The following is a 26,279-nucleotide window of genomic DNA, read 5'->3' as shown; positions in this document are numbered from 1 at the left end:
GAGGGAACTTTTGTTTGTAGTCGGTTGTTTTAATGGAAAATATTACCCTCTCCTAGAGCCCTATATAGGGAAAGGGGGTGGGTTCAGGAGACTCCTACCAAGGCATTTCCTCCTGTCCAATGTCCCAAATAGGGAAACGAGCCAACTACAGTCTCTAATGAAGATGTGCTTCAGCATCCTTCTGAATTAGCTACTGTAACTCTCCTGGAAACTCCATGGGATCGGACAAACAGCAAGCATCATAGAATTAAACATCCACCCCCTTTCTTCAAGGGGTAGGTGTAACAAAAGGGCTGGGAAAGAAGGGTAAGTGTTAAACCAATTAGGGGAGAGGGGAGAAACCGTAGCCGAGTTTCATACGCTGGTGAAGAAGTAGGCAGTGGTTGCAGGTAGTGCTTTTTAATTTGGTCTTGCGGCTTTCTTTGCAGAAGGTATTTGCAGATAGCCCTGAATAACAGCAAAGAGAAACAAGCAGGTAGATGCACTGACAATGGACAAGAAAGAAGCAGGTGCTGTTGGATGTAATGTAGGGAGAGGGAGAAAAAATGAAAAAGTGTGAAACTGAGAAGAATAGGGAAAGTAAAATAAATAATCGAACAATGGAGTGCTGGGTTCGCTTGAGGAACCCAGTAGGAATGAAGATCGAGAGTTCATGATTACTTATTCAGGTCATTAACAATACAAAGAAGGCACTGCAGTTGTTGTGATGTGAACAGGGTTGAACACCCCCCCTCCCCACGCCGCCCTGCCCCACACCGGCTGAAACCCTAAGTTGGTCCAAAACCCACATTTAAGTGGGAAACTCCCTAGGCTGGCCAAACTGTAGGGGGCAATTTTGTCCCTAACCCCCCTTGGACTAATTTCAGCATGTGTCTTTAGTTAATTAAGTTTTAATTTTAGCATGTGTCAATGAGAGTCTTTAGTTAAATAGAATTCAGCATATGTTAGTTAAAGTCTTTAGTTAATTAGGATTTTATTTCATCGTGTGTCAATTAGAGTCCATTAGATCTTTTATTATTTATTTGGTCAGTTGTGATTCAATGTAATGGATCCTAATCTATAAAGGAGTCCCACTTAGGTTTAAAGTCTTTTAGTAGGCTATAGTTAGCCTATTTTTTCTTTGTAATTCTTTACGTGTGATTATTTAATAAGAATATTGAGTTTGAGGACTATGGTTCCTATTTGAGGGGTTCACATGGATTTTAAATCAAGCTTCTTCTTCAATGATCAACAACTCTATCTATATTGAATGATTTGAGAAATCCTATCTTATGTCTATGTGACATAGAAAGCCTTCATTTATATTAGTAACTTGTAAAGAAAGAAACAACTATTCCAGATGTGCGGCTATTACAATGAAAATAATGAAAAAAATCCTAACAAGACAATTCTACCCTTGTCAATAAAACTACTAATACTATTGCCTTACGACACTTCCGCTCAAGTTGGAGCCTTGATATTTATCATGCCCAACTTGCCAATGATATTATTGAAGGCTTTGGTACTCAAATTTTTAGTGAGAATATCAGCCCTTTGATTGTCAGAGGTAACAAAAGTAATACGAATCAGTCCAACATCAATCTTCTATTTGATAAATTGCATGTTGATCTCCACATACTTGGTCCTGTCATGCTGTATTGGATTGTGAGCTATGCCAATAGCAGATTTGCCATCTGAGTATATCTGTATAGGTGTCTTTGAATCTGGTCCAAGCTCTTCAAGCAGCCCCTTTAATCACAACACTTTACAAATACCTTCAGCCGTTGCCTTGAATTCGACTTCAACGCTGGATCTTGCAACCATTGCTTGCTTTTTGCTCCTCTAAGTGACCAAGTTGCTTGCTACATATATACAATAACCAGAAGTAGATCTTCTATCATTAGGCCACCTTGCCCAATCTGCATCTATGTATTCGTCAACGTTCAAGTGTCCATGAGCTGAAATTAAATCTCCTATTCCTGGAGTAGCCTTCAAGTATCTCAAGATCTTGTATATTGCATCCAAGTGTGAGGAGTAGGGATCATGCGTATACTGGCTAACAAGACTAACAACAAATGTGATATCCGATCTAGTATGAGAAAACAATTTTCCTACCAACTTTTGATAGCTTGTCTTATCAACCGGTTCTCCTTCTCTTGCCTTTAAATGCATATTGGCTCAATATGAGTCTTAGCTGGCTTACACCCTAGCATTCCAGTTTCTTTCAGTAGATCCAGAGTAGACTTCCTTTGAGAGAGGGAAACACCACTGACCGAATATGTGAATTGCAGTTCTAGGAAGTACGTAGGCTTCCTCATGTCTGTGATCTCGAATTTGGTCTCTAGAAAGGTCTTCAAGGCTGAAATTTCCTCTTCACTATTACCTGTGAATCTGTGATCACAATGTTATACACATACATTAAATGTACACTATTATAGGAACTCTCTCTTTTGATGAACATGGTGTGATCTACATTTTCTCTATTTGTAGCCAATGGAAACCATGTCTTTATGAAATCTTGCAAACAAGTCCTTGGAGGTTCCTTCGGCCCATACAATGCTTTTTTTAACTTGCACACTTTCCCATAAGTTTTATCAGTAGCATCATGGTTGTCAAGGCAATAAGGGGAGGCGAGGCGATAGAGGGCAACCAAAACTAAGGCAACACCAAGCAAGGCCACACTAGGTCGCCTTGACCCAAAAATGGGCCTAGGCAAACACTTTGACAACCATGGGTAGCATATCCAGGTGGTACATCCATATGTACCTCCTTTTGAATTTCTCCATGGAGGAAGGCATTCTTCACATCTAGCTGTTGCAAGCTCCACCCCTTATGTATTGCACATGAGAGAATAGCCTGAATTGTATTCATCTTGGCAATTAGGGCAAATGTTCCTAAAAATTTATTGCGTAAGTCTGAGTGAAGCCCTTGGCTACCAATCTTGCTATGTATCTCTCCACCGTCTTGTTTGCCTTGTGCTTGATGACAAATACCCCATTTGCACTCAATGGTCTGCTTTCCTTAAGTCAAAGACACCAGTTCCTGCATCCTTTTTTTTTTTTTTCTTCTTATAGGGCTCTCATTTCCTCATCCATTACTTCCTTATGGTTTGAGTGAGACAATTCTTTATGCCATGTGTTAGGAGCTGAAGTGGAGGACAAATAAGAAACAAGGCTTTGAAATTTTGGGGATTGGGACGGATATGAAACAAAATCGGAGATAGGGTGTTGGGTGTATGTATGGGACTGATTCTCAATTCAATTGGTAAGTTCAAAGTAGGATCAAGAGATGGCTCACTAATGAAGAACTTTTACCTTAGGATTAGGAGCTGGTGCTTTTAGCTAGCTTGGTGTAGAAGAGAGACCTTTTCTCATGCATTGTCTTCGGGTAAGTCTTCCGTGCATGGATGTCAAAGCGTTTGCCTAGGTTTCCATTTTTGGGAAAAGGCGGCTTGGTGTTGCCTTGGCTTTCATTGCTCTCAATTGCCTTGTCGCCTTCACCACCATGCTTCAGAGGTTTTTGCTCCCCCCTACATATCATTATTTTGATCCCCCAGTTGTTTCTCTCTGGTGAGTTCATCTCCCTAGGGAGGGTCATCAGCAAGAATCTCAGGAGAAATATCTAAAGGAGGAACAAGAAATGGAACCTCTTCACTTGGTACTCTCCCCCGAAGAGGTGTAGGAGCTAAAAAGGGAACTTGTTGAACACAACATCCGTGGAAACAAACATACGACTATAAGTAGGGTGATAATACTTATGGCCTTTCTTGGTAGTAGGATAACTAAGGAAAATACACCGTAACCCACATGGATCGAACTTATCATGGAGATGATTGTTTCTATCAAAGTCAACACATCCAAAGACCTTAGGTAGTACATTAAAGGCTGCTGTCCTTAATAGAACCTCAAGGGAATAGCGTTGTTGCAATACTCGAGATGGCATTCGGTTAATAAGATAAGCTGTAGTAAGGACAACATCCTCCTTAAATCGAGGAGGCATATTTACAGTAAACATCAGAACGTGCTACCTCAAAGTGTCTATTTTTGGGTTCCGCAACCCATTTTAAGGTGGGGTGTCGACGCAACTTGTCTGGTGGATGATCCTATGATCAGCTAGGTAAGAGGGAAATGCCCCACCCAAATACTCAATCCCATTATCTGTGCGTAGGCTTTTTACTGTGGCTCTAACTGTTTGCTAACCATTCAATGAAAATTTTAGAAATATGAAAAAAATCACTTTTTTGGTGGAGTAATTAGATCCACGTGTTTCTAGTTCAACAATCAATAAAGTTAACAAACCACCTATGTCTAGAACTAGAAATAGTATGAGATGGACTCCACACATCATAGTGAATAATAGAAAAAGGAATAGTGCTACGATCATCCGAAATTGGATAAGCATATCTAGTTGGCTTAGCTAAAATGCAACCATCACAATGAAAATCATTCTAATTACTACACTTAATTGAATCAGGAAATAATTTAGATAACATAGGAAGGAGAATGTGGCTTGCGCGACGATGCCACTGTAACGGAGTAAAAAAGCAAGTGGAGCTATCTAGAGGCCATAGAAAAAGCTGATGGAGATCCCTCTAGCAGATGGAGTTCCCCTTGTTGTCTACCACTACCAATCGTATGCCCTATTTCCAGGTCCTAAATATACAATGAGATGGGGCTAAAATGCAACCATGACAATGAAAATCATTCAAATTACAATGCTTAGCTAAACCAGGAAATAACTTAGATAACGTAGGAAGGAGAATGTGGCTTGAGCGACGATGCCACTGTAACGGAGTAAAAGAGCAAGAGGAGCTAAACCAGAGGCCATAGAAAAAATTGATGGAGATCCGTCTAGCAGATGGAATTCCCCTTGCTGTCTACCACTACCAATCGTATGCCCTGTTTCCAGGTCCTAAGACATACAATGAGATGGGAAAAATGTTATTTTGCGGTTCATGTAATTGGTAAGGCTACTAATGGACGTAATATTAGCATGAAACTTAGGAACATGCAAAACAAAAGATAACATTAGCGAAAGTGAATAGATAACAAATCCCTTTCCAGAGAGAGAGAAAGATATCCATCAGCAGTTTGAACAACTTTGAGTTTAGGGAATGAAAAAATATGTATGAAACAAAGATGAAGAGCTAGTCATGTGTCGTTGGCCCAGAGTCAGTTATCCAAGAGTGATAAGTCGAGTTGACACAATGTCAAACGAAGATACCTATAGTCGGTGTATTTGATGGGGAACTGTGGCAAAAGAAACACTAGCACTAGGATTTGGCTTATAAGAGGATACATCAAACCTTGTCATCAACTAAAAAAGGTGCTAGAGCTTGTTAGACTAGAGTGTCAGAATTAGCTTGATGGGCAGATGCTTGGTTTCCTCCCTGATTAGCATCCCTTCTTCCTCCACGAGAATTAGCTGGACAACCATGCAATTTTGAACACTAGTAGTTGGTATGACGCTCTCGACCACTATGCTCACGTTTAACTGGTGTGTGAGAAGAGTCACTTGGCTGATTCTGATTACTTATACCAGGCACCAACGCAGATCTGTCTAGCATCTGATTGTGAACCATCGCTTTCTTACAGCTATCCTCAGTATCAACCACAACATATGCTTGCTTTAACAATGGAGAAGGTTCCTGTGAAAGGATTTGAGATCGTATTTGATCATACTCAATATATAGGCCTCGCAGAAAATTATATACGCAAAGTTTGTTTTCCCACATTTAATAGCCAGCAACATCAGCAACATCAACAACAGTCTGATAGTATCCACAAAGAGTTTTATAATACTGGGATAGAGTGAGCTCCTTCTTTTGTAGCTGATGGATCTTTTGCTGAATCTTATTAATGCACTGTGCATCATTTCACCCCTTTGAATAAGTCTCCTTGGCAACTTTCTAGATTGTGGCACCATCAAGAATAAGATAACTCGCTGCAATACTTGGTTATGACGAAATTGAGAAGAAATCCCATAACCAAGCAATCATCAGTCTCCCACTTGTTTTGTATCGTTCCAGGAGAAGATGGCCCGTAAGACCATGACAACCAACTGTAAGAGAACAGATTGAGACCAATAGCGATAATTGGTCCCATTAAGTTTAACAATGGTCATTTGAAATGGGAAGAAATCACAATATCGAAGAATAGAAGAAATAGGTGTCTCCTCTTGATAGAAAAAAATAGAAAAAAATTCGAGGGAAACTTAAGTTTCGACTAGGTGAAAATGGGAAACTTAGGTGGGAAACTGGGAAATTTCGAGGAAACTTAGGACTTTTTCGTGCAAGTTTTGACATGAAGTTTTGATAGGTTTTAAGGAGTATTTTAAGGTGAGACTTTGCATTTAAGCTAATTAGTGTATAAAGAACACATTGGCAGTATTTTGCTAAAAAAAATAAATGTAGATATGTCATTCAATGTACATAACATCAATATAGAGTTGTCTAAAAAGTACACTATAAACATAACTACTTAAGCACATAACATTAAATATACAATTTCTAACTTCAAAATAGCTGACAATAAAAGGAAAGTACAACTTAATGCCAAGGGAGTGCCAAGAGTGGATCCATCCTGTGAGCTGAGTAGTACTATTCCTGTAACATCCTCTCCTCCAGCCAACGAACATAGACATCCCATGACATTTTATGCATATGGTTGTTAAGGTAATCGACAATTGTAACTTTATGAGTCTGGTCATCAACATGTTTAAGATAACCAGTTTGAGGGAATACACAATTTGAATAGGGAAGTCCTGATGGAGGGGATATTTGTCGTGGTATTTGGGGAAAAATGAAATAAACAAAAAAATTGAAAATTTGGGAAAGCTACAAAGTTTACAGGAAAAAGTCTCAGTTTCCACGAAATTTCCCACGTTTCCCACGAAATTTGGGAATTTTTTTCTTTCTCATGAACTAGGTTTCGACAAGTTTTGATAGGTTTCGATGAAATTTCAATAGTTTCGATCGAAATTGAGGACTTTTTTCTTCTTCTTCTGTCCTCAGGAGTTTCGTTTCGACTTTTAAAAAATGCGAAATTTCGACTGTTTCGATCGAAATTTGTACCATGCTCCTCTATACCAGATGTACTAGAAGAGGCGAAGGTTACCAAATCAGCCATCTCACGGAATCGAACAAAAAACCGATCCAAAAATTAGATCACAACATTAGTTGGAGTAAAGATCCCTTGGCAGGAGAGAAGTGCTCACCACCAAGGGAGAATAGACATAGATTAAGAAATAAAAGGTTTTGAAAGATGGAAAAGGGGTGAAAAGGAGAGCCCATGATGGTAGAGGTGTCAAAACAGGGAAGCAACACCTTTAGAGGCCCTAACAAGGATCAACGTTGGCCCTAGAGGCTATTGCTGGGTCTTAGGGGTACCAGTAGTAGGGGCTGAAAGCCCTAGATGGATTGAAGAAGGGTTGCGATTCCTCTAGACGCTATCATAAGGTGTTAAGGTTGCTTGCAGTACGAGGTGATGGTTTTAGATGGATCGCAGAAGGGTTGCGATACCTTTAGGGTTCAATCGCTAGGAGGGAGAGATGGTGTATTGGTGGTGGTTTGCGCAGCGGCGATACTAGGTTAAGGGATGGTGGCAATGGCCTACAATGAGAAGAAGAAATTTGGTGGTGGTGACCTCACTGACCTGTGATGAAGATGATTTGGGTTCGAGGGTTTCTCAGATTTGAGGATCAAATGGCTCTCATACCTTGTTAAATAATTTGAGAATTCGTGATTTATGTTTGAGTGGCATAGCAGGCCTTTATTTCTATTAAATTGTAAAGAAAAAACAGATATTAGTATTACTGATGTGGGACAATTACAATGAAAATAATGAAAAATATCCTAGCTAGACAATTCTACCCTTATCAATAGAACTACTAATACTACTGCCTTACTAGTTACAACAGTCTAGTAGTCTTCTTCCTGAAATTCCAGGAAGTTCCATGTACAGCAAACCCTAACCCCTCTCCATTGCAGGTCATGCCCACCCTTTCCCCTTCAATCAGAGCCACTCCCAACCCCTTCCCCATCCCTACGCAACTCTAACTCCCTCTCCTCTTTGCTGCCATACTTTGGCAGCATCATTCCCCAAGCCCCACGACACCCCATCCCCTTCCCCAACACCCTGTGATCTCCCTTTAATCCTCCCTCTACCCTTTCGTAGCCTACAACATCCAACGTGCCCTCTTGAGCCCTCTCGGCCCTCTCTTTGATGTGAACATGAAAAGAGACCCATCAAGTGCCGCAAGGGGGCCTAGTACTTCCAGGCCCATGCACACTCCTCTAGGGGTAATTTTTTCCTTTCAGGGTTTGTTCCCTTTATTTGGTTGGTTATCAGTTGGGATTCTAATCTGATTTTAAGAGTCTCAATTAAATTCTTATCTTAGTAGAGTTAGTTCAGTTGGATGAGGAAGTTTCTGAGCTTAGTTACCTAGTTGGGTAAGGAACTTAAGTTGGTGTCAGTAAGGATTATAGTTTGATTTTTTTTTAAAGTCTTGTAAAGGCTATAAATTCTCAAGCCTCCCACAGAAATTTTCAGTTTTAAATAAATAAAGATAATTGAGAGTTTACAAGCCAAGGAGGTTTGGCAAAGTTCCTTTGAGGGGGACCCTGTGGTTGTCTAATCTAAAGATATCTGTTGTTCTTCATTAGCTCCTGCAATCTCAGTCTTCAAGCCCCGTTTATATCAAGAAACAGCACATACATTCTGCAGAATTCAGCCACCAGCTCCTTCAGTTATTTCCAGCCTTCCCCAGTCCATTGCAGCACCTTCCTCCCTTCCCCTGTTTCTGCGGAAAACAGAAACACCCACTCCAGGCCCCCGCAGACCCCCTCTTTCCCCACCCTCCAGATCGCTCCGGATCCTCTTCCCCAGTGCTTTGGTGGCCCCTAAAACACTCTCCCCCCCTCTCAGGTGCTCTGTTTTGGCAGAAAAATGGGAAACAAAAAAAATTCAGATAAAAAAAGGAAGAAAGAAGAAAAGCAGAAAAAAAAGAATGAAAGGACGAAGGAGCAAACATAGGAAACAAAAGAAAAAGATAGAACAGAAAGAAGGTAGGAAGGGAGAGAGTTTTGGAAAGGTCTCAAATTCTTCCCTGGAATTTTATTCAACCCTACAATTATTTACTTCTCATCCCATAGAGATTTGAAACATCCCCACACCTTCCTAGATATCTTAGATCAACAAAATTTCTCCCTTTTGGATGATCCCATGACCTACCAAAGTTACCCAACTCAAAGCCAAAACCCTAGATTTGCCCAAAACAGGGAAATTCTGAAATTTCATTCATCCCCTCCTCCTTGGTTTACATCACTCTCTTTGTCTCTTCTTCCCCTCTATTAGGTCCCTAATCCCCTCCCCCTAACCTCCCCTTTGCTTCCTAGTTGGACATGTCACCCCTTGTCCTACGCCTACCCTTAACTCACCTAAATTCTAAAACCCTAGCACTTCTAAAAATTCTGCACGTCATCTTCTTCATTAAGATTATGCAATTCATCTTCAACCTCTAGACCTAAACCCTAGTTCAATATAAACCCTCAACCACACTCTAAAACCACATAGGATTAGCATCTCCTACACCTAATCTACTTCCCCTTCCAAAACCTATCCGTGGTTGACTTCTCTAAGAGTCCCAACTCCAAGTAGGAAAACCTCCAATTAAACCTAAAACCATTATGGTTAAACCTGAAATTACAAAATAACTACAACAGACTGTTCCTACCTAAACCAAAACCGTAAGAGTCTGGTTTTCAAACCCTTGTTGTTAAATCCAAATATGAAAGTAGTAATATGGCAAGTTTTCATGTTTAAAACCCTCTCCCCATTTTACCCTAAGCCTGGCCAAATCCAGACCCCTACCAAACCTTTGTGAACCCTAAATTCCATTCTAAACATCCTATAATATTAAGACTTCTATGCTGGAAGATTCTGAGCAGCCCTTAATTTTAGGGAAATCATCATAAAATCCTAAAATTGGGTTTCACATCATGTTGAGCAAGAGCAAGGGTAGGAGTAGAAGCTTGAGGCTCAAAAGTGTCAAAATTGAGGGTTTCACGATTCTTATTTTGATTTCATTTTGTTAGGTTGATTCATGTAGCAGCACCTACAGAAGTAAAGCTTCCAAGCCTATGAAAGTATAAGAAATGGAATGCAAAGTAAAATGTCTTTCTGATTGTCTTATGTAATTGATTCAGGTCTTGCAGTGTGTGAAAAACATACACATAAGAATATAGGAACTAGAAAAGAAGAAAAAAGCAATAAGTTAAGTAAAAAAGCTACACAACATTTAAGTGTTTGGTTGTCTCACCCCTTGACTTGATAACTTTCAGGATGCCGTGCTTTGTTGCCAGGCACACCTCCAATGCTTTAGGTTGCCTAGTTGCATTGACCTCTAGGATAAGATAATACCTCTTTGAACTTTTAGGAAAATAATGGCCATTTGAAACAGGAAGAGCATTCTCCTGTCATCTGTATATATGAACTTTTTTATCATAAGGGCCAAGCTTTTAAAACTTCAAGAAAAAAATCAGTAGCTCTCATTTAAATTTTAAAGGCATGATTGAGGTTGGACTTCAGAGTGACTATGTATTAGCATGCAAAAGTAAAGCCTGTTGGTACTGATTATGTAAGCTTTTTACTTATACCACTTATGCATTTGAGCTATCCTTAAAATGATGCTCTTCTGGGCTACTTCTGGTCTAATTTTCTGTAACCTGCAGATATATGGGCTGAAAACACTTGTCAAACGCTTTTTACCACATCAAGGAACTCCTGCCAGTCATCATATTGGAGAATTATTGGACATTTTGTTAAAGATGCTACAGGAGAGTGAGATAGCAAATGGTACAATACCAAGGTATGATTTCTATATTAAAGTGCAATATGAGGGCTTTAATTTTCAACATTAGCTATTTAATATTTGTTTTTGTTCCAATTTCAGCTATTTGCTTGTTATTAATTAGTGCAGTTAGTAATCATGACATTGAATTTAAATCATGCATACATGCACTTAACCAATTGAGACCCACAAAAGATGAAGACTTCTATTCGCTTAGCATGGGAAAGTTAAAAAGGATGTGGAAAATTTGTCATTCTTGGCAAGCGTAAGTGACATGTCTCACTCTGCATGGAGTGTTAAAAATTTAGTTCTCATGGTTAATAAATCAGAGCTGATGAAAAGCTTAATGATATGCCAATCCGAACCAGAAGATGAGGCTTCACAAGCCCTTGTTGATGTGAATCAAATTCTAGGATTTAGAGTTTCAGGATTATGCCCTCGAATGGGGCTCACTCCAGGATCCTCTCTCTGTGAACTAGCAGTTTTCTTGGCTGTAGAAGCTTGTGGAGGAATTATGGTTGGTGACGGCTAGGGTTAGGTCCTGGAGGTTTCGGCCAGGTTGACGACTGAAGGAATTTGGGTTCTAGGGCATAACACTATGCTAAGTATATTTCAGACCGGGGGATTAAGTCTAAGATTAGGTTTCAGGATTTTGCGGATGAATAGGTTTCAGACCGGGGATTAAGTCTGGGATTATTTTTCATGCAATTCCAGAATTGGTTTTTCAAGTTGGGAATAGGGAATGAGGCTGCAAAGTTTTGGCTATGCTACTGGAAGGCCTGTTGTTAATGTTTTATAATTTCTGGTTACCCCTAATAGGTTTAGGCTTTTTTTGAGGTATCCTACTTGTGTTAGGAGCCTTAGAAAAGTCAAGTAGGGTTAGGGAGAGATAGAATGGGAGAGGGAGATGGTAATCCTAAAAGGGTTTGATGTTAGGTTGAGGAATTTTGGAGTTATAGGATTTTTAATAAAACTAGGGTTTCAGGTTTCTAGGGTTGAAGATGAATTGCAGAAAATTATGAAACCTGACAGGAGGAAGGCTTATTGGAGATTCTAGGAGTAGGACTATGGTCTTGGGAAGCTTGCGGTCCGACGAGGGGTGAAAGGAGGGGCTGAGGGATAGCTTTGATGGAGTTTCAAGGGGAGGGTGTGGGCTGCTATCACTGGAATGGAGTGGAGGCTTGCGGATGGACTAGATAAGTGGGGAAGAGATAAGGAAGGGGCTGGGGTTGCTGTTACTTGGAGATGGTAGGCTGCTGCTGGACTTATGTTATTGCTGGAAATTGAAGAACAATGGGTGAAGTTGAAGAAAATGGACCCTCAAAACCGCCGTGGCCCTCCCGAGAACCCCACAACCTTGTCTTCAAACTCCAAATTTTATTCATCAATTTCAATTTGTTAATTATAGAGCAAGAAGGCTTTATTTATAGCCTCTAAAAATAAATCATGAAAGGGCTCAGTTGTAAAACCGAACTGACTAACCGATTCTGACTCAAACTACTAATTGGCTAGGACTTTAACTTGCACAAAGAACCTTCATAACTTACTCTAGAAGACTTCAATTCAAATACTAGGAGTAGATGTTGGTTCCTTGCAAGGACTAGGACAACTCTACTGGACTCTTTCACTAACTAGGAATCCAACTCAAAGGAAAACTCTTCAAAAACTTGCAAAAGTTGGACTCAAATAAGGAGGGGGGGGGGGGGGGAAGAAAAAAAACAGAAAAAGATCTAGGGTCCAAACATCAAACTGGACTTGATGGATCCTAGACCTAGACACCATGAAAACGGGTAAAGTTATCAAATACCCCTATACTTGGACACATTTACTGGGGTTGCTGGTAGGGCCGTAAGGTGCTAGGATCCCTTTGGACCTCATTTGGTTGTCCTGGGTTTACTTTACATCACTTGTCTAGCCAACTCATCTGCTAAAGGAGACCAATGTTTCCAGCTAATCGGTCAATCTTATTTGGTCTGTATGAATTTTTTTAGACATTAAGACAAATGAATATTTTACGATGCCTTTTGTTTTAGCAATCTTTTACCATATCATGGTGTATGAAATTTTTAAATTTGATGAAAATCGCAATATTAGAAAGTTGGAAAGTACCATTTCCATAAATGTTCAATTTTTATTCTCAAGAGGGGGGGGGGTTGAGGTTCTTTTTCTATTTAGGGTTTGATTTTACCATAACAATAAGTTTATATACTAAAAGTCAGATGTAACCATTTTTGGCCTCGAAACCACCATCTTGAGATGCCTGGGAAGATTATCGGTTTATTTAATTTTGACCATAATTGGTTTGTGGCTGGTTGGTCCGAAATCTGCATCCCTTTTTGTATCAACGGATTAATAAACTAGTGATACTTCGGGGAGAAACATATGCAAACCCATAGTTGTCAAAGAGTTGCCTTGGAGTCTGGTGGCACTCCTCACCCTGCAAGGTGCCTATAGACCCAAGGAAGTAGAAAACAAGGCTTGACTTCAAGACATTAGTTTCATCAAACTGTCTGTTTTCTGTTCCTATTTGTAGAGACCTCGTGAAGAAGATGGGATTTTTATTTTTATTATTGTTATTCTTTTGGTGGGTGTTGGAGTAGGGAAGGAGCTGAAGGAGAAGGGTGGGCAAGAAAGAAGGATGTGGAAGTTGAGGAGGAAGTGGAGATAAGAGAGAGGGGGTTCTATTTTCTCTCCTTTGGTATCGTCTTCACTCTATGTAAGGTGAAGATTGCAAATATTGTCTTTTCAATGCATTGTTGATTTTGAGTGATCTTATGGGTGAGGGTTTCTTGTGCTACTTGTGGGGGAAATCCCCCATGCTACTCCAGTTGGGTGTGGAAATGAGTTTCGTCAATTACAGATCGATATTGTCAGGGAATTGGGAAAGGATCCCCACTTCCCCATAGATGGTGCAGGGATTCTTTTGCTGATCTTTTATGAATGATGTTTAAACTTTTTTCTACAATTTTACTTTGCTCTAAATGACTGTAGAGTGCACTTCTACTGATTCATGGCTCCTTATGCAAATAAATAGATAAAACTTTACAATGTTTGGTTGTAATTTCAATTTGCAGTGTAAATGACAAGGCTCACATCCGATTAGCTGCGGCAAAGTCTCTTCTTAAGCTGGCTAAAAGATGGGATCTCCATATACCACCACAGATTTTTCACTTGGCAGTTCTGAAGGCTAGGGTATGTCATCGATGTAGACTATAGATTGGTCTTCGGTATCCGAGTGATTTAGATAAATCAATGAACAGGGCCATTTTATGAGTCCCATGAGCATCTAAGTGTCCTTTTCAGATAATTGGTAGTTCTCCTAGCAATATTCTGAAATTCTTTTTCTTTTTAAAGACTCCTGGTATCCTGTCTTTTTTTTTTTGTTCCAATTTAAATTTCAGTCTCTTAATCCAGACTCCATTACAGCTTTTTTTGTTGTTGTAGTATGTGAAACTTAACTGTTTTCCTTTACCTATTTAGAGCTCGTTCTGTAACCTTTTTGAGATTTAGCTGTGCCACTTAAACCTCTCTTTTACCATTCCAGGATCCTTCGTCTCATGTACGTAAACGTTTTCTAGATAAAGTATTTAAGCTCTTGAAAGAACATGCTATTCCTAGCAGATATGCCTGTGCTTTTGCTCTAGCTGGTTCAGATTGCCATGAAAATGTGAGACACGGAACTGTTCTTAGCTCATTTACCTGTGTTGCTGTTACAAATGGGTTTCATGGCTTTTTGACTGATTTACTTGGGTGTCTGTTATAGTCCTTGAAATATATGGCTGAGTTTGTCAGAGAGTATGGTCTGAAGGCTCAAATCCGCCAGACTTCTAAGCAGGATCGAGAAGGAGAAACGATGGCAAATTATCCAGAATATGTCGTCGTATTCTTAATCCATGTACTTGCTCATAGCTTGGAGTTCCCTTCAGTAAACTGTCAAGATGAGGAAATATATGCTCAATTTTGCAGGTCATACATTTTTCTGTTGTCAAGAATGTTTATTTAGATTATTTAACGTTTTAAGTGAATAAGTTGAATAGAACTATATTCTCTTTTATCAACATTCTGAGCTCTTTTTGCAGCCCACTTGTCGCCATGTTACAGACATTAGTCAATGCCAGTTTAATTGATGGTTGTAAGAATGCTGTCAATGATACTGTGTCATATATAAGAAGTGTTTTTCAAGTGGTTAAGAAGGCTGAGGATGCTGTGGATGTTTCTAAAACTCCTGTAAGTGCATTGGATCTTCCAAAACAGATTCACTTCTTGAGCCTTTGCTTGATTTTTTAGCAATATTTTTGTTCGTTATGGTGCAGAAGTTGCATATGCTAGCAGACATCGGTATGCTTATCATTAAAGCATTAACTCGTGACTGCATGCTTCCATCACATACTCATGGACATATTTTTCTACCATCATCATTTTATAGAATGAGATCTGGTTGTAGAAGTCTGGAGGTGAGTAATCTATCACAGATATTATGCAAAAGCCTATATGAATGTCAGGCAGTTGCAGATAGTCTAAAAGCTTGTTAATTTCATTGCTTATGTACAGGGCAACTTAGACTGTCTTAATGGATATACTTTGGATGAGAACTTCATTGGAAGGCTCCTTTTTACTTTTGAATCCCATATTGATCAGGTATCTTTGGCATAGCCTGTTTTATACTTTCAATTTTGCTTTCTTTTGCTCTTCTCATGTCTTCAAAAGAATATTTTCCAGGATCGAAATGATCTTTTCTATTTTTTAAGGACTGTTATGGATATTACAAATATTTGGTAAAATTACCAGCTGATGGATAGGGTCTCTAAGAAAGCCTTTTAGTTGGTCAAGTTATGTATATGGCTTGGGGTTGCTATTATTATGTTTTTAATTTCATTATTATTGTCAAAAAGGGTCATGTGATATGTACTTCTCCAAAGTCCAAACCTCAATAGACACCTATTTTGCCATGTGGGTTGATATGTTGTCCTTTTTGATTGTTGATTAGAGGAGGTGGTCTCATGGTAGAAGATCTTGCTTTTGAGTGACATCTCGCCACCTTGAAAAACTGAGATCTCGACCACTTTGGTCGAGATATGCAATTTTTTTGCGTCAACTCGTTGCCCATCTTGGTGGGTTTTAGGGTCCCAATTGAGTTGAAACTTTTTATTTAGTCTATTTAAGGCCTTTTAGACACATTGGTGGCCTTGGATTTGTCCAAAAACAACCCTAAGTAGGATTTCTAAGGCTACCCATAGTGTGAAACCGGCATGTTGTAGGATTGGGGAATGCAAGATTATACAACATGTAACATAGAACTTTTAAAGCATATAAATGAAAAGCAAGTGTATCAAATGCATTAAATAACCTAAATGTCATCAAAATTCCATCCATATGAGTATCACAATCTCAATTTTCAAGAATATAATTATAAAATTATACAATCATTAGAAGTTCTATATAAGTAATTAAATCATAAGTTCATAAGACAAGCATAGAATGATTGATTTTCTTTCGATGTTGTAGATGTGCTAAGAGTAGTTGCAAGTGAAAATCCAACTGAAATCCGTAAAAAAGGGGCAAAAATTGAGAGTTCGAGTGAGATATGACGAGATCCAGGGAGAGATATAGTGAGATATGGCCTAGATATGGCAAGATCTCGAGTGAGATATCCCAACTCTCTTCTCTCGATCTCCATCTCGTCTCGCTAATTTGAAAAAAAGAGATATCTCGACGAGATCTCCCACCATGGGTGGTCTAGATTAGTCATGTGCATAGTTGTCTACTTGTCCTTGCACCTACATAATTTTTTTTTTAATATATTTTACCATTTGGATAAGTTGGTGTGACCTTGAGGATATTCTTTACTAAATGTCTTCGTGGAATTCTTTACAATATTCCTTATTATTTTTGGTTCTAACAGTGTTCTGTCTCATTATTCAGCCTTCAAGTTCACTTGCTAAGGGAGGTAAAAAATTTCAAGGGGATAATCTGCGAGAAGACGTTACGAAGCACAATGCAAAGAGCATGCTATCAAATGAGCAGGCTGGTTCATTAAGATGCAGGGCAAAGACGGGAAAAAAGAACACTTGCCATGGAATCAAATCCCATACAGTGAAGAAACAAAAAGTCGGTACTGTGACGAAAAGTAAACAGGCACTTTCTACTGCTGCTTCCAAGTCTGTGATGAACAATGAGACATTGGTTGTGAATGAGAATAGAAGAGTATCACCTGAGAACAGGGAACAGAACACGGAACCAAACTTGGAACAGGACCAGTTTTTACCATCTTGTAGCTCTGCCACTGTGTTGCATCTCTCAACTCGGGTAGTGCATTTTTTAAGTGTAGTTCTTTTTGTTAAAATGATGGGAACAACTATTGTTAATGTCATTACGGATACTTTTGAATTACAGGAGACTGACTTGGAGAAGCATTGTATTTCTGAGGTATGATTACGATGCATCCCTTTGTTGCTAAAAAAATAGTTTAACTTGCTCAATTTAGTCCTTGACAGGCTATGGTTATGATACATTGTAGGGAAATGGAGGTAGGAATGAGGAGCTAGTTGGACAGCGTATCAAATTATGGTCTCCATTTGAAAAATGGTGAGTGCTAGTTATTTGAGGGTCCACCCCTTAACATTCAAGTTTCGGCTTACATGTTATCTTGGCATTCTTGCAGTTTCTATTCAGGTACTGTCAGTGGGTTTGACTCTCAGAACAATAATCATAAGGTAAGTTGCTGCAGTGTGGACCTAGTGCACAACATCTGAGGTTTCTTAACTTTGTCTTCTTTTCTTCTTTTCTTTTTGGGTCCCAGCAGATAGTGAAAAAAATTAATATGGAGGAGCAACAAAGAAAGAGGACCATACCCATTATAAAATAGATGACAAATTAACCTTCTGGATTTCACCCTTAGCCTAACAACTCCTGTTATAGTTATCAAAATGGAATGCCTATTTATCAAGATTCAGTCACAGGCAATTGGATATTCTGGATACAATATATTCTGTTTGATATCTGATGTGATTATTATATGAGATGCACAATTATATGTAGTGTATAAGAAGTGTCCAACATTTTAATTTGAAAACTCATAAATTGTTTTAAAAATCCCGACTTGTGCCTGAAGGACAAAACAAGAGCTTTATTTATACTAATAACTTTCCAAATATAGAACAAATCAAATCTTCTCAGTATGGGGAACATTCCAAGAAAATATAAAAGATCATGAGCAAGATCCTAGCAGATCTATCCTCAAAAAGGAAACCCTAAATTTACAAGCTACTAAATCTTGCTTATAACACTCCCCCTCAAGTTGGAGCGTAGATATTTATTATGCCTAACATGCCAATGATATTACTGAACATGTTGAAATTTAAGCTCTGCATAAGCACCTCAGCCCACCGATAGAATGTAACAAAGAGTAATCTGAATTAGCCTCAATCTTTTCCTTGATGAAGTGCTTGTCGATCTCCACATGCTTGGTGTTGTCATCCTGTACTGGATTATGAGCTATGCTGATTGCTCACTTGCAGTCCGAATAAGCTGTATAAGCGGCTTTAAATCTGTCCCAAGCTTCTGAAATATCCCCTTCAACCAAAGTACTTCACAAATACCTTGAGCTAATGCCTCAGAACCAGATCTCGCAACTATTGCCTAATTCTTTCTCCTCCATGCTACTAAATTGCCTATTCCATATGCACAGTAGCCAGAGGTAAATCTCCTGTCATTTGGATGTCCTGCTTAGGGTGCATCTGTGTACACCTCAACTTTAAGGTGTCTATGAGCTGAAATCAAAAAGCCTTTCCCTAGAATAGCCTTCAAATATCTTAGGATCCATGATACTGCATCCAGATGTGAGGGATAGTGATAATGCATGTACTGACTAACAAGACTAACTGGAAATGTGATATCTAGTCTAGTGTGTGACAAATAGATTTAACTTCTTGACCAACTTCTAATGCCTTGTCCTATCAACTGGTTCTCATTTTGCCTTTAAATGTAAATTAGGCTCAGCGGGAGTTTTTTAGTTGTCTTAGACCCTAACATCCCCATTTCCTTTAATAGATCCAAAGTACACTTTCTCTGGAGACGCACAATTGGCCGGATATGCAAACTCTAGACCCATGAAATATCTGAGTTTTCCCTATCTTTAATCTCCAACTTAGTTCCGAAAATAGTCTTCAAAGCTGAAATTTTATCCTCACTACTGCTTGTTATTACAATATCATCTACATATGCTAGAAGTACCATAGTGTGCAACCATCTCTTTTGATAAAGAAAGTGTGGTCTGCATCACTCTGCTTGTAGCCATTAGAGATTATGGCTTTATGGAACCTTTCGAACCATACTCTTGGAGATTGCTTCAGCCCATATAATGCCCTCTTCAAATTGCACACTTTCCCATGACTCTCAGACTGTTAGTAGTGGAATACCTTGGTGGCACCTCCATATACTCCACCCCCTGTTCACTGCAACTTGGAAGGACAACCCGAACTGTGTTCATCTTTGCAGCAGGGGCAGATGTCTCCTAGTAGTCAATCCCATGATTCTGAGTGAAGCCTTTGGCTACCAATCTTGCCTTGTACCTCTCAATGATCCCATCTATCTTGTGCTTGATAACAAACACCAATTTGCACCCAATAGTTTACTTTCATGAGGCAAAGTCACTAGCTTCCACTTTTTGTCTTTCTCCAGAGCTCGCATTTCCTCATCCATTGCATCCTTCTAGTTTGAGTGAGATAATGCCTTCTGCCAAGTGTTAGGAACAAAACTTGAAGACAAAGAGGAAACAAAACTTTGAAAACTATGAGGATAGGGACTAATATGAAACATAACTGGAAATAATTGGAAATAAGATGCTTGGTTAAAGTTCATGATTGTTTTCTTTATGCAAGTGGTAGGTCCAAAGTAGTGTCAAAAGAAGGGTTAGAGATAGGCTCACCTGGAGAAACTGGTACTTCAGGTCTAGGGGCTGAAGCTTTCAACTGGCTCGGCATAGAAGGGGGTTCTTGTTGCTTTCGTTGATAAGTCTTTAGAGGTATAGTTGCCCCCTGCACATCATCCACCAACTGTTCCTATCTAGTCACTCCATCTTCTAAAGAAGGATAATTTGCAAGAATCTCAAGAGAAATATCCAAAGGAGGTATCAAGATCAAGACCTCTTCACTAAGACGCTCCTCTTGAAGAGGTGTAGGGGTAAAGAAAGGAACTTATTCCTACAACACAACATCTGTAGACCCACCAAAAAGAAATGATGCTCTCATAATCCTTCTGGTAGCAACGTAACCCAAGAAGATACACCGTTACCCACGTAGATCCAACTTTCCATGGACATGGTGGTTTTGGGCAAAGGCAACACAACCAAAAACATTAGGTTGGACATTAAAGGCTGTTGTCCCTAAAAGAACTTCAAGGGGGAAGCCCTAGTTCAAAACTTGCGAAGGCATTCGTTTAATTAGATAAGCTGTGGTAATAACGATGTCACCCCAAAACCAAGGAGGCACTTGCATAGTGAACATTAGGGATGTGCTACCTCAAGTACATGATGGCAACCCCATTTTGAGTTGAAGTTGTTTTGCCTTAGCTAGAGACTATTATGGCAAAGTTTAATGTAACAGACTGCATTCAGTCGAGATTCTTCTTAGTTGCTCGGCTTTGCTTCTTTCCTCTTATCTTCATCTTTCACCCTTCATTTTCTTATCTTTCTTCTTTCATTGTTCACATCTTCATTTTCATTTTTCGTCTCTTTTCCAATGCTTCTTGTCCCCATCTCTTCTGTCCCCTTTGTTAAAATTTCAGCACCTGTTATCAGCCTAGGGGCTGAAAGAAATTTAAACAGAAGAAAAAGAATAGAAGAAGTCTGAAGAAGAAAAAGGAGAAGAAGAGAAGAGGGAGAGAGCTCGCATGTGTATTTTGGCTCTCCCCAAGTACTTTATTTATAACATAAAATCAAGTCTCAGTTTAGGAAAGTTTCCTAAACTGAGTTATAGCAAAAAGAAAATTACTATTGCATAGAATCTCCCAAATCTACTAAAAAAGAAACTATCCTAGGGAGATTACTTGTCAACAAGCAATAAGAAAAATTGAAAGTAACCAAAATAGAAAGCAACTAAAATAGAAAGTAACTACAATAGAAAGTATTCTAAAAGGAAACTCCAGGTTGTAGCTCCAAAACTTGTGCACCAAGGCAGCAGCTCCAAGTCTTGCGCACCGAGGCAGCATCTCCATAACTTGCGCAAATCTCAACACCCTTTTTTGTAGACTTCAGTTCTCGGTACTCCACATTGTCTGGATCCTTCTAGCCTACCTTATTAAGTTGGGATGATGCTAAGCTGCTTGTTTTTATTGATGAATGGCTGCGTTCCTCCTGTTGCACTTGTTCATTTTCTTCGGCTTTCTTGGATACATGTTACAGACCCCTAGTTTTTATAAGGCTTATTTGTTGTTGAATAAAGCTACCACACACATGATCCTTGTATTGCATTTGGTGATATCTTTTTAGGTTGTAAGAAATCACATTGTTCTTACTTTCCCTGACTTAACATCTTGCTGTTTTATCATTCTTGACTTGCATTTCTTTCATGGATCTGATTATTTATATTTGTTTATATATACTTCTAGTATCTGATATGGCTCCTTTTTTTTTTTTCATGGATGGAATTTTCTTCTTGACCATCCAAATTCATATGTTATTGGTGGATTTGAAAGATTACTTATGACAGCGGAGAGATTGAACTACTATGCCTATCCAATGAGAGTTGGGAAACTATTAGCAGTGCATCTTTTTGTGATAAGGTATGAGTAAAATTATCTCATATATTGAGCAATTTAACGATTTGCTTACGGAGATGTCTTATTGGAGCAGGATTCAGACAAATTTTCTTCGCAACACTGGTGAGTAGTTGATTCACTTTATTATTCTTTTCTATCTATTAGATGCACTCAAGAGTGATTCTTCAGTTTTTCTCATTCATAGCTGTTTTTAGAATTGTCACTGGTTTTTTGTCGTTCAGCATACCGTGGTTCTTCAAATTTGGTCACAGGATTTTCATGATTCTGTCCTTTTTTGGGTTAACAAAAATTATGCATACCAAGTTATGATTCTTTCTCATTTCTGTCTTTTGTCAACTAGCATAACTCTAGAAGAATGGATTGCAAAACTGGATTGATCTAGTTGAACTCCTTAGTCTCTCTCTACACACACACACATACACACACAAACACACAATGTAATGGAATTGCAAACTGGACTGATCTAGTTGACCCATTTAATTGGCTAAAGTCTCATTGACTGTTTCTTGCAAATTAGAAAAATTAAAACCTGCTACATCCATGCAAAGAATTAGCATGTGCAGCAGGTTCGGAAATTTTCAGGTACTTTTCCACCGCTAGAGGAGATACCACTACTGCGGCCTTGGAGGAGCAAGTGTATGCAGTCTTGCACACTGCTTCACAATAGGTTGTTTCCAAAATTAATGTGCATAAGGCCACAATGATAAGTTCCAATAGCACAACTCAACCGTTGCAGCAAAACCCATCCAAAAAAGTTTGTTTCCTCCATATTCTCTAGAATTGAAGCAGAAAAAGAGCATCTCCGACATCTGCATTTTAGATCATATTTGGGTTATTTCAATCACATCCTCCTGGAGCTATTTTTAGATGATGGTCAATGGACAATTCAAACCTTAATAAAGGTAGGGGGTTCAATCCTCCCAGGTGCTTATCATATGATATATAAAACCAAAACAAATTAATGAAATCAAGTCTCTCTTAAATATTCAAAAAGTAACCTCAAATCTCAAATAACTCTGGTGTTATATTAATGGTTCTCTTTTGAAGTCTCAAATTCAAATCTATTAGAGTTTGCCTCTCAAACTGCTCTATATTATATCTTTTAATAAAACAGTGAGTAATGAAACAAAACATTTCAGTGACCCTTGAACTCTTCATCAGGGGGTACCTCCATCTCAATCCTCTTTGACTAGACAGCCTGGTAAAGCTGAATATCGTTAGAGCACACCACATAACAATGACTAAAAACTTACAAAGTTACAATTAGAATAATATACTAGTAATTTGTCAAAATAAGTCTTTCAATCATAACTACTTTTATCACTCTAGCCAACATTGAGGCGAACAAGCTGCCACCATTTATAACACGAGAGGAACACCAGCCACTCAGTTGTCACCCACTCTATAATTATATGTATCCTCTGCTTTCTCCATTCTTTGACTGTGTATACACTGTCATGACTGACTCTGTGACTACATAGATGTTTCCTCATCCTCACACAATACTCTGTCGCTGGTGACTCATAACTCTCCACTGATGCATTATAGTCCATTTACCCTCAAACACTCTCTCCAAGTCCGCCTTTTAAAGACACATGGTTTAAATGTAACATGTTAATACTGATGCCAAAACATCAATGCAAAATTCTCTATTCCTTAGGCAACTCACAAATTTATCCATCACACAAAACAAGATTTAATCCTTAGTTACTCAAATACTACTCCCTAATCAAATGTTGCTCAAGATCACAATAGTTTACACAATGTGACAATTGTAAGTGTTAATGATCATGCTATGTATGGGTACATGACTGAGTGTACTATTGGAGTACACTTAAAATAGTCATTTACACATTAGTTGTAGTTAAACTTTTGCCCCTTTCCCTTTTAGGCTTTAGCTTTGTTGACAACCCATCCCAGATCTACTGGAATATGATTCTTGCGATTTTGAAGATGGCGGCATGGTGGGAGATCTCGCTCTCGAGCGAGATCTCGCCACTCCAAAATAGAGAGATCTCGACCGAGATGGCGAGATCTCGGTTGAGATCTACCAAAATTTTGGCGTAATCTCGGTGACCCATCTCGGTGGGTTTTAGGGCCCCGGTTGGGCTGAAATTTGGTATTTAGTCTATTTAAGGCCTTTTAAACACATTGGTGGCCTGAAAATTGTGAGAAAATAACCCTAACTACGTCTTCTAAGTCAACCCTATGTGTAAAACCGAAATGTAGAGATATCAAGTAATTCATGTTATCAACTATAAAGTATTAAATACATTACACATCAAACTATCAAAGAACTTAAATGGCTTCAAAATTTTACAACCATAAGAAGTTTTAGACTTTTAGTAAGTCATAAATCATAATCCATAAGTTCACAATCACAATCACAAGAGTATGTGAGTAATAAGATTACAAGACAAGCACGAGTATCACTCAGCATTTTGCATCAACTGATTCTGAACGGTGGCCACATATGACTCCCAAGTCAACTCATCACTATAGTATGTCACATATAGGTTTAACTGTCACATTAAATTGGTTTCCATGAAAGTTAGATCAAAGCTTGTGGATCAACATATATTTACACTAAACTCACACACCCATTGTAGAATATTCTATTTGAAAAAATTCAAATTTGGGGGAAAATCTTACCTTTGTTGTAGATCTAGTTGAAATAGGCTTGAATGATGATATAATTTGATGTTGTAGATGTCTTAAAGATGTTTAGAAGTTGAATCCCCAACAAATTCCGACAAAAAATCAAGTTTCTGGCAATTTTTGATGGTTGCAGCGAGATCTTAGCGAGATCTCGGCGAGATGTGGCGAGATCTCGGCGAGATGTGGCGAGATCTCGGCGAGATGTGGCGAGATCTCCCATCTCGCAGATCTCACTTCTCATCTCGTCTCACTATGTCAAAATAGCGAGATATCTCGCGAGATCTCGTGAGATCTCCCACCATGGATGGCGGAAGGTCTGGTTCTGGTTCAATGGCGATTAGAAGAAGAAGGTCAGAAGAGGAGAGACCCTAGGTAATTACAGGTTTGGGGCGATGGTATTTGTGGGTTGTAGGTTCAATGGAGGTTGTAGGTTGTAGGTTGTAGGTTGTAGCGGCAGGTGGAGTTTCAATAGAGGTTCGATGGAGGGTTGCAGGTTGTATCGGTAGCGAGAGGTGATTCGATGGAAGGTTGTAGGATGAAGAAGAAGAAGAGGCGATGAGTTTCAGGTTGTAGTTAAAGGATAAAAAAAAGTTAAAGGCGATGGTTCTGGTGGTGCAGTGGTTCTCCAAGAATTTTTAGGTTGCAACGATGTGGATTTGGTGGTACGATGGCTCAGGTAGCAGCGTTGGAAGGGGTAGTAGCAGCGGCAGTGATGAGGGAAAAGAGAGGGACTTGATTCTTCTAGTTCCCTCTCTCTTCCTTAATAGAAATTAGGCTCTGATACCATGTTCGAATTTGAAGAAATTATTAATCAGAAGGTTATCTTCATTCATAGGCCCCAAATAGAATAGAAAAATCAATCTTAGATTTTAGAAAACCTAGTCTAACACAAAATATGAAACCAATATAAAGAATATAAGAAATCAAAAGATATAACTAAAAGAGGAATCTACTCCAATTATGAAACCTTAATTATACTTCCAACACTCCCCCTCAAGTTGAGGCATTGATATCACACATGCCCAACTTGGCCACAATAGCATAAAACATCTGTCGAGGTAAACATCTGCAATTTGATCTTCAAGCTTCATTAATAACTTATAGATTACGTCTGCCTTATAGACTTCCACTTGCTTTGTCCTCATCTCTACCGCAACTTTAGGTCCTTAAGGAAGAATGCCCAAGAAAAATGTAAAAATCTTCAAATATTGAGAAGACCAAATTTTTGCACAAATTTGAGGGAAAATATATTTTTGCGGTAATGACTCTAGGGTACAACAACAAAAGTGAAATTTTAGATTTGTAGCAATGTTAGATCTCTAAAAAGAAAATTTGCCAAGTAAAGGGACAATCTCCAAAGGTAAGGGAAAAATTGTTGAGATAAGTGACAATTTCCAAAGGTAATAGAGATCAAGTTATGCAAAGGTCAAACACCAAATCTCAACAAGGTTAGATCTCCAAAGTGGAAGATGTCAAGAGGTAAGGGGCAAATCACCTGGGTAACAGAGATCAGGTTCTGCACAGAGGTCAAAAAACTCAGATCCATAGCAATGTTAGATCTCCAAAGTGGAAGATTGCCAAGTTAAGGGACAAATTTTCGAAGTTAAAAGAGATCAAATTCTGCATAAGGAAGTCTGAAAGTGATCGAGATCACATTCTACACAAGGAAGTCTTAAAGAAAGGCATTCAAATAATGACCTGAAAAATGTAGACAATACTTTGGAAGTAAACATTTAATTGTAGATATCTTCAATCTTCCCCTCACGTGTAGCTTTACACGTGGGTAAAACAATGACAAAGGAAATCCCTGAATGATATGGTTCGTGGTCCACCAGGGTAAGATAATGGCCCGAATGTAATGATCATGCTATGTATGGGTACATGACTAAATGTACTATTAGAGTACACTTAAAAGAGTCATGTACACATTAGTTGTAGTTACTCTTTTCTCCCTTTCCCTTTTGGCTTTGTTGACAACCATCCCAGATCTAGTATAGTTTCTGTTTTAAAATAGTTTC

The 26,279-nt window shown here is 38.8% G+C and overlaps 1 protein-coding gene across 2 annotated transcripts in view; it reads left to right on the top strand.

Moving 5' to 3' along the window:
* The window catches only part of LOC149023643 (ARM repeat superfamily protein), a 121,965-nt gene that overhangs the window by 74,301 nt on the left and 21,385 nt on the right, over nucleotides 1–26,279 (top strand). Inside the window, exons 17-29 of one of the 2 annotated variants that reach the window (XM_089144185.1) lie at nucleotides 10,709–10,845; nucleotides 13,902–14,019; nucleotides 14,372–14,494; nucleotides 14,591–14,793; nucleotides 14,907–15,054; nucleotides 15,141–15,281; nucleotides 15,379–15,465; nucleotides 16,750–17,133; nucleotides 17,221–17,253; nucleotides 17,345–17,412; nucleotides 17,489–17,540; nucleotides 21,520–21,606; nucleotides 21,677–21,705. In XM_089144185.1, coding sequence (XP_089000311.1) covers nucleotides 10,709–10,845; nucleotides 13,902–14,019; nucleotides 14,372–14,494; nucleotides 14,591–14,793; nucleotides 14,907–15,054; nucleotides 15,141–15,281; nucleotides 15,379–15,465; nucleotides 16,750–17,133; nucleotides 17,221–17,253; nucleotides 17,345–17,412; nucleotides 17,489–17,540; nucleotides 21,520–21,606; nucleotides 21,677–21,705 — 1,610 coding nt within the window. Of the gene's footprint in view, nucleotides 1–10,708; nucleotides 10,846–13,901; nucleotides 14,020–14,371; nucleotides 14,495–14,590; nucleotides 14,794–14,906; nucleotides 15,055–15,140; nucleotides 15,282–15,378; nucleotides 15,466–16,749; nucleotides 17,254–17,344; nucleotides 17,413–17,488; nucleotides 17,541–21,519; nucleotides 21,607–21,676; nucleotides 21,706–26,279 lie in introns of both variants that reach the window. The other variant, XM_089144184.1, reaches the window with a different exon arrangement.

This window comes from Hakea prostrata, chromosome 2 (assembly GCF_041222555.1).
Source record: "Hakea prostrata isolate BN-2017 chromosome 2, UWA_Hpros_2, whole genome shotgun sequence".
Lineage (NCBI taxonomy): Eukaryota > Viridiplantae > Streptophyta > Magnoliopsida > Proteales > Proteaceae > Hakea > Hakea prostrata.
The sequence above is the reverse complement of the archived record's forward strand: the minus strand, read 5'-3'. Positions and strand labels throughout refer to the sequence as shown.